Here is an 8,367-nt window from a genome sequence, read left to right as displayed (position 1 = left end):
AACGGGTGCAACGTTGAAGTCTCATTTGATTTAAACGTTTGTTTGACATTTTATGCTATCTGTACATTTCTTGTTTGTAGTTTTATCATCTTAACAAGAAGTCTGAAGCAAAGAGCTTGTGCATAATATAGATCTATTTTTGTGTGTTCTGATAAATTTAAAGAAACAGTTATATTTTAAAGGCAGACTGATTAGTGTAATTTTTTTCAGTGAGGCTGCTGGCACTGAAATTATGCACTATAATAGCAGATAAAATATTAGCAATGACACACTTCATTCCAGCACACATTCATTTTTGAGTATATTTTTACAGAAAATCTTTCTCGTTATTAAATATTTACAAAGTCCTTATCTGAGCAAGCAACAGCCATCATTTTACCATCTAGGTATACACCCGATATAGTCCGGTTATACGTAACCAACTTCTAACCAAAATATCATTAAAGGCCCACTGAAGTGCCTTGAAATGTGCAGCATTATCTGATGTGGTGACGTCGGTTTAACTGAAACAACGGAATTATCGAGACGACCGTCCCCCTTTTTTTAAATAACCAATAGTGTTTCATTTATGGCACAGTCAAGCAAAGACGTACTGTAACAAAACGTAGAGGACTGGACGCTTCAGCATATAAACAGCATTTGATTGGACAAGAAATTTGATGAGAAATTAAAATATAGGGTGATGTCATAAACTTTTTTAGCACATGTGGCAAACTATTTTGAATGCTTATATCATCTGTATGAGAATTTTGTCAGTGTTTTGGACCATATCAGTTTATATTTATTCTTAAAGATAACTTATTTATACTAAAAGGAAAAAAGTTAACCTTTAATTTCATGAGGGCTTTAAATTTGGTTTCATGTCGTTTTTTGCCAAAATAACTTGTAAGATGTATAGCCTAATATTTCATCATGTCAGCAAAGTCAGCAGTGATCACAAGATGTTTAGTTTCATTAAATTGTTTTATTTATTTTGGGGCTATATGGTTAGCAGTGGGGGCTCGTGACTGCTCTTCTGAGGGGCGCAAATTCAAAATACTGTATGTGTTCGGAGTGTCATGTGTGTTGCTCGTGTTTTCAAAAGTGTTTGTTGCGTCATGTGAAACGTGCATCACGTGTTTTGTCAAAATAATTATCTGCTGCACACGCGTCAAAACCGTTTATGATAAAAGAGACGCTCACGTTCACAAAATACACGCGAGACACTCCCTTAACAGTAAACTCTGATTATGCATGAGATTATGCGAGTATCTGGCAAACGCGAGCAGTTCTTTAATCATAAACCCTTTACACGCATCTGCAGCAGGCACTTATTATTACAAGACACATGATGCACATAGGTTCACTCAACGCGCTGAACACATATTTTGAAATTACGAACCACACACATGACGGGCCACATACATGTTGTGACCAACTTCGCATCATGCGTCCTCGAATAAAGATGTCACTGGCTGCCACTGATGGTTAGACAGCTAATACATTTTCACTGACAGCTCAAACTTTACTTTGTTTTAGCTTAGACGCTAAGGCAGTGTTTAGACACTATATTGCTTGCTTGGGCAAACAAGTGGGATGAATTTTAGCAAAAAGACAGTTTGCTTATGTATGTGATATAAAGAGAATTTATTAGTTTTTCTTCTGTCATCACATTCACATGAAAACACAAACTCAAAACTACAGCAAATACACTGAAAAAGCAAACACACACAAACAAACAAACAAATAGAAGTGTCTGTGTGAAACTGATCCAAAGGTTTCATCAAGTAGTGAATGTGTGTCAGTATCCAGACAGCACTGTGACTGTAGGGTAACGCGTGCGGTGTGTCATACACTTCTCACGGTCAATAAGGAGGGAGTTGGTTTTGCAGGCGATGTCTTTCTCCAGGACGAGTCTGATCTCCTCCAGGTCTGATAAAGATCTGCGTGCTTGATACAGCTGCTGCTGCAGGGCTGACACTGTACTGCTGATCTCTGATACTTCACCTAACAGACTGCACACACACACATCAGATGCATTTGTGTGTTTAGGTTAAGCGTGTGTCAAGTTACTATTGACTTTCAGTACCGACCACTAGGCGTCACTAAAAGATCTTAGGTACTAGGTCTAGGTACGCTTTCCCATTCATCTGATAGCATTCAAGCCCTAACTAATCTATGCTGTGACATCAAACACAGAAGACACCCATAATTTATAAGTTTATTTCATGCCATCAAAAATGTGAGTACTGTTAAAGATATATTATAATAGGATATTTTATGGTGTGTGTACCTAAACTGTGGCTGATCTCTGCAGAGCTCCATGTTGGGTCTGAAGGTCCTGTAATGCAGTCTGGATTGAGCCACTCTCATTGGAGCTTCTTTATCATGCACAGCTTGCTGCAGGAATTGAATATTCCTCTCCTGTTCTCCAATCTGCTCCAAGATCTACAATAAACACACCTCAGTATAAACTAAAAAGGCCAACAGTTTCTACAAGTGTGTACATTTGTACGTTGGAATATTCATAATAACAAAGCCTTGTCTGAAGTTTCAATTACAAAAGTCTGAAGATTATACAGGTAGGACAGGGAGGTCCATTATGGGGAATAAACACTTGGTTAAATGCATCTCGCAGAGCTCTAATTGCAATATCCTACAAAAAACTGCAAACTCTTCCAATATAGTGTTACAATATAAGAGATTTAGTGTAAATGCAATGTGATTTGTGTTGCCTGTGCCAGCTGCAGCTCCAGTTGTGTTTTGGCCTGATTCTGCTCCATGCAGCGCTGGTTAAAAGCCAGATCCACAGCGGCACACTGCGCCCGCAGGTCCTCGGAGATGTCCTGCAGCACTTGATCACACAGCTGCCGCAGGGCCTGACTCGCCCCTTCCTCTCTTTCCGCCAGCAGCAGGTTATCATGTGTAAACTTACTCCATACCCCCTGATCACAAACTCTAATCATTTAAATAAAAGAAAAGCAGAAACACATTCATGTGAACCTTAGTATTTGGTAAAAGTCCATCTTTTGATTTAATAACAGCAATGTCGAAAGATAATCTAAGAAATTGGTTTATTAAAGGTACAATTTGTAGATTCTGCCACTAGAGGGTGCACGATCAAAAAAATAACACTGACATAGATTAATGATGCTCTGAAGCAACGTGGAATTATGGGATTTGTGGTCTTTAACTCAACCGCTGATGGCCATCAATCAGACGGAACGAGAAATCATGTTAGCACATGAGGTAAAGTAATCAAGTTTTATAAATGTTGGGTTTGATTCGTTTTATTTCATTATGTAGGGTTTTCAAAACTAAATTGTTTGTCATAGATGTTACAGTATTAGTCCAAGTGTTCAGATCAACAAAATTACCATAAACAAGCCAGTATAGCCCGACAGACGCATACTTCTGCATTTGGCCACGACACTGTTGTCATGTGGGTTCTACGTAAATAAAGGCGGTAACAAAGGGTAACGCGGACATTAATGTCATCGACTGCTCTGCCCCATGTCATAATTTACAAGTAGTTGAAAACATTAGTCCTATTGTTAGTAATCAGCTGGACAAAATATATAACACTGGCCTAGTAGTTTTTGGATATTTTGCTGCAAATATCTTACAAATTGTACCTTTAAAAGCAAGAAATCATGGCCAATGTTACAGATTTTTTATTTGATCAGAGGCTCAAAGACTGTAAGTTGTGTTGATACAGCGTTTGTGTAATGTAATACATACTGATCCTGCAGAACAGCTGAACTCGGGTGCCGTTGTGTGTCCATGCTGTTGTTGTTATAACGTCCACATTGGTCGTCTAAACGGTAGGCCTGGTGTTTATCGGACCAGTCTAATTCAAGAGTCTGCTTAGCCTCCTGGTTAAGCCTGTCACAGACAGACAGCTAGCTTAGTATCTAATCATTTTGCAGTCGCAATAAATTATGTGCTGTACTTTAAACGCAAAGATTAACACTTATTTATTTATCTGTAATGCTGTCAAAGTGGGTTGTTTAGTTGTTTTAATTCAACAGTTTAAAAGATAGTCAACACAACAGAGTATTGATCATGTTAAAAAATATATTATGATTAGTACAATACTTTATCTGTTTGATGGTTTGGTCCACAGTTTTTTGTAGCAGTGCCTGAATGCTTCTGATCAGCTCCACTTCCTGTTAGAAATATTCAGCAATGTTAAATAGAAAGTAGACACATCACATTTTTGATAAAATACTGTATGATAAAATACTACAATACTGTATAAGGCTTTCCTGAAAAATCCAATGTGCTTTACAAAAAACTTTGTTTTCTTTTGTTTTTACAAACCATATAGCTTTCAAACTGCAACTCCCCCTTCAAATGACGTCACTTTAGCATATTGCTACTCTACAAGTTTTGACAAAGACTTCATTATTGTCTCTTTGTTTTAAATAGAGATTCAAAGTACTTAATAAATATTCATTGTCACACTTAAATTTAATGTTTAAATAACTTAATATAATTAACTTTATTTTTATATATTTAAATATTTTAATTTACATAGCAGCTCCTCACTCACACTAGTGTTAATTTAAGTTGATTAAACTTAAAACGTTAAGTGCAACAATGAATCTTGCAGTGTATATATGGTTTAGACGTTTTAAAAACTTTTAAATAAAGCTTTGCCAAGCTTGTATTCAATGTTTGTCTAAAGATGTTAACGTTATTGTTTGAGTTCTTGGTTTAAAGCATATAAAAAGCTTCACTACCTTCAGAAGTTCATCTTCCACCTGGTCCTTCACCAAATCCGGACCGAAGCGTCTCTCGCGGCAGGTGAGGTTATCAGTAGCGATGGCAAAGGGAATCTCCGTGGCGTCCAGCGCTTTCTCCAGCCGTCGCCTGGTGCCAATGAGTAGCTCTGTTTCTGCAGCCAGCCTCTCGATAAAACGCTCCAGCTCGGATCTCCATCGGTGGATGTCCTGCAGGCGTTCGCCCAGGTGTTTGGTTCCCGCGGTCTGAGTGCGCAAAGTCCCGGCGTCGGTTTGCGCTTTCAGGGCTTTGGTCTCCTGACGGATCCTCTCCGCGTGGTTCCGGTTCGCGACGGCTCGGTTTAACAGCGCGGAGTTATTGGCAAACCACTCCTCGGGTGTGTATTTAGCACTTCGGTAGCCTGCTGTGGCCAAACCGGCGGATGTACCGGCGTAGAGGTTTTCCTTGACGGTGGTCTCCGGTTCTGTGAGTGGCGGCTGCGAGCCGTTCTGCGCCACGGCACGGGTGTCAAAATAGGGCCGGGACACGAGAACTTGGGATGACATTATTGTTTGGATTATTAATTTAATTTTACATATATTGAAATTGAATCAAATGTTAACAGCTGTTCCTCCGGGATGTAAAGTGAATGTTTGCGTTCGTTGCGTACGTTGCTTGGATACCGGTCTACGGTTGCTAAGTACGCGTTCTGTTATACCAGCACACACAAGTGGAAATTCAATCTGTCAAGTGATGGCAGCCATTTAAATAATGCTCATTTAATTAAACAGCATTCCTCGTGTTTGCTTTTGATATCTAAACGCAAGGATTATACTGTGCCCATACAGTATTTCTATGGGTCAAATACGGGATACAATTTATCTTAAATGTTTTTTAAATCTAAATCATGTTACGTTTTTTTTACTGTTTTACTACCGCAAAATTTTTCTTTTTTATTTGTTTGTTACTTATTCTATTACTTCATAGGAGTTTCCCAAGTGTCCTTAACATTGCTACATCATATAAACCTGTTTTGTAATATCCCTTTACAAAAACAAAAGGCAGCTCCCGAATAACGTAATCCTACAGATAGTTTTGGTGAATAAATACCAACAAATATTATAGATTTCATGAACACTGTAATTTTTGTAGTGTTGGTACACAGGAAAATCCCCAGTGTTAAATTAACTCTACCAGTGTTAAATCAACACTATTTGGTGTTTATATAATCCACACCAAGATCGGTGTTAAAAAAGACTGGTGTTAAAAATATAACTCTGAATCAGTGTTAAAGTTAATGAGATAATGAAGTGATGATTAAGACATTAATGGTGAACACCTGCTGGTCATTCAAATCAATTACATTTTGGACATTTTCCTGTCTCTAAATTTTTATTTTGATGACTCGTTTTCTGGAGAAAATACTAAAATAATAAAGATAGACAAATTATTAAATGCAATAGATGAATACGGTTGGGTGTATGCCTCCAAAAGCTGCAATCTTTCACGTTTGCCTCTCTATCAGCATCTCTGTTTGAAAAATAAAAAGATAACTTGCAGAGTTATTTTCTAAATGGATAAGTTTAACTTCTAAACAGCTGTCAGAACAAAATACAAAAAAAAGTGCTCAACTATTCCAGCATCCACACGCGTGATTTAGTAGACAAATCTTCTTTCTGACGTGATGTCTCACAAGTCAAATAGACATTTGCCACAAAATATATCATATTAAAGGGGACATATTATGAAAATCTGACTTTTTCCATGTTTAAGTGCTATAATTGTGTCCCCAGTGCTTCTATCAACCTAGAAAATGTTAAAAAGATCAACCCAATAACTTAGTTTTGGTAAACCATTTTCTGCAAGCATGTGAAAAATAGGTCATTGTAATTTGGCCCTTATTGTGATGTCAGAATAAGGTAATACCGCCCCCTTTATCTGCACTATCCAACCACAGCACAACCATTTAGTATGGAGAGAAAGAGAGAGATAAAATATTTCACAGCACAATTGAGTTTCAATTGCAACAAACCACCATCATTGTGATCAGTGGTTGCACTTCATCCACTCATTTGCATTTTAAATGACACACCCAAAACGGCACACTTTTGCTCAGACCTATTTTAGACTTAGTTTACATCTTAAAAAAAATCTCATAATATGTCCCCTTTAAATCATAAGTTTGTGTTTGTTATGAGGTCATTTGAAGTCACCATTACTGTGATTAGTGTTTCCTTTAGTTAGGCATTTGTCCCTTAACCTTCATTAATCTAACTCTCCTCTTTTAGCAATAGCAACAATGTTTTAGTAAAACCACTTGTTCATTGCTTCATGTAGAGGGAAGCCCTTCCAGATCTTCTCAGTTTATTTTTATTATTTTCTACTCTACAAATTATTGAAACATTTGGTCACAAATTTATTATGAAGAAACAGACATATAAAAAGCTCTATGCAAATGACAGTGTATTGAATGAGACTGCTGTAACGCTTTAGTGTGTTTTTTGTTGTTGTTGTTTTTTGCTTAAGAGAGACTTTATGATTTCTGATACAAATCTCAACGATGGTGACAGTTAATGGTAAGAAAGTTGCTAAATTTTTGTCATGTTGCAATGCATGATGGGATTTATGAATGAGTTTTCTACAATCCTGGTTCCCAGCATGCATTGCGGCATGAAGCTTTGTTGTTAATTGTCACCATGATTGTGTTTTATAGGCTGATTGTTGATGTCTCAGTGTGTCTGGCTTGCACCACAGATTAGATTTGGGTAAACAATATTTAACTCTTCAGGGTATGTGGACTTTTACAGCACTGTTGGATTTCATGGGAGCTTCATAGGTTTGGCAGAACATAAATTAGACACTTACATTCAGTGATAATTTTTTTTACGATATCATTGACTCCCAAGTTTTATACTAATTAACATAGTGTTAGTTATAGACTTCACTTCTCTCATCTTCCTCTGCTTTAACAGATGTGTTTTATAAACACACTGCCACAATTAGCAGAAGAAATCTAACACTAAATTTCAAGACCCAAGTACCCAACTAAAGGAAACACTAATCGGAGCAATGGTGACTTACTTTATTAACCAGATTAACAGCAGTTCTTTAGAAGTTAAACCTATCATCCATGTAACTCTGCAAGCAAGTTGTAATTTTAGTTTTCAAACAGAGATGATGTTAGTGTTCATTTAACTATGGTGATTTCATCTATTGCATTTAATAATTTGGCTTTCTTCCTCATTTTAGTATTACTTTCTCCAGAAAAAGAGTCAACAAAATAAAATTTTTAAGACAGGAACAATTCCAAAATTCAGTTGATTTGACACAAAATGACCAGCAGGTGTTCACTATTAATGACTCAATCACTTCATTATCTTATTCACTTTAACACTGATTTAGTGTTTTTTTAACACCAATCTTGGTGTGGATTATATAAACACCGAGCAGTGTTAATTTAACACTGGGGATTTTACTGTGTATTTAACTCTCAAAACATGCTCCCACAGTTTAACATGATGGTTAAAACATTAACTTTACAGTTTAACACCCTCAGCTAACTCTTAAACTCTTGTTGAGTCATGGTTAGAGCTCTTTATTTTCATAATGTTCATTTTCTTAAATCATCAGATTATAATCAATAAGGTTTAAGTACCTCCCCAT

The 8,367-nt window shown here is 36.9% G+C and overlaps 1 protein-coding gene across 1 annotated transcript; it reads right to left on the bottom strand.

Moving 5' to 3' along the window:
- Nucleotides 1-1,674: 1,674 nt before the first annotated feature.
- Nucleotides 1,675-5,466, bottom strand: tekt4 (tektin 4). The gene is made up of 6 exons (XM_065295140.2): nt 4,725-5,466; nt 4,078-4,148; nt 3,721-3,864; nt 2,715-2,937; nt 2,273-2,427; nt 1,675-1,994 (listed from the first exon to the last, which is right to left on the bottom strand). The coding sequence occupies exons 1-6, from the start codon at nt 5,268-5,270 to the stop codon at nt 1,781-1,783; spliced, it is 1,353 nt and encodes a 450-aa protein (XP_065151212.2). The 5' UTR covers nt 5,271-5,466; the 3' UTR covers nt 1,675-1,780.
- Between the last annotated feature and the right edge of the window lie 2,901 nt (nt 5,467-8,367).

The sequence above is a fragment of the Paramisgurnus dabryanus genome, chromosome 4 (assembly GCF_030506205.2).
Source record: "Paramisgurnus dabryanus chromosome 4, PD_genome_1.1, whole genome shotgun sequence".
NCBI lineage: Eukaryota > Metazoa > Chordata > Actinopteri > Cypriniformes > Cobitidae > Paramisgurnus > Paramisgurnus dabryanus.
This window is presented reverse-complemented; position numbering and strand designations above follow the sequence as displayed.

Excerpts from the sequence above, each read along its gene's own strand:
- tekt4 (XM_065295140.2), bottom strand. The coding sequence starts at position 5,270 with ATGTCATCCCAAGTTCTCGTGTCCCGGCCCTATTTTGACACCCGTGCC. Across the intron at positions 2,428-2,714 it reads TGGAGCTGCAGCTGGCACAG|ATCTTGGAGCAGATTGGAGA; the intron begins GCAACACAAATC and ends TGTTTATTGTAG. Across the intron at positions 1,995-2,272 it reads AGAGATCAGCCACAGTTTAG|TCTGTTAGGTGAAGTATCAG; the intron begins GTACACACACCA and ends GTGTGTGTGCAG.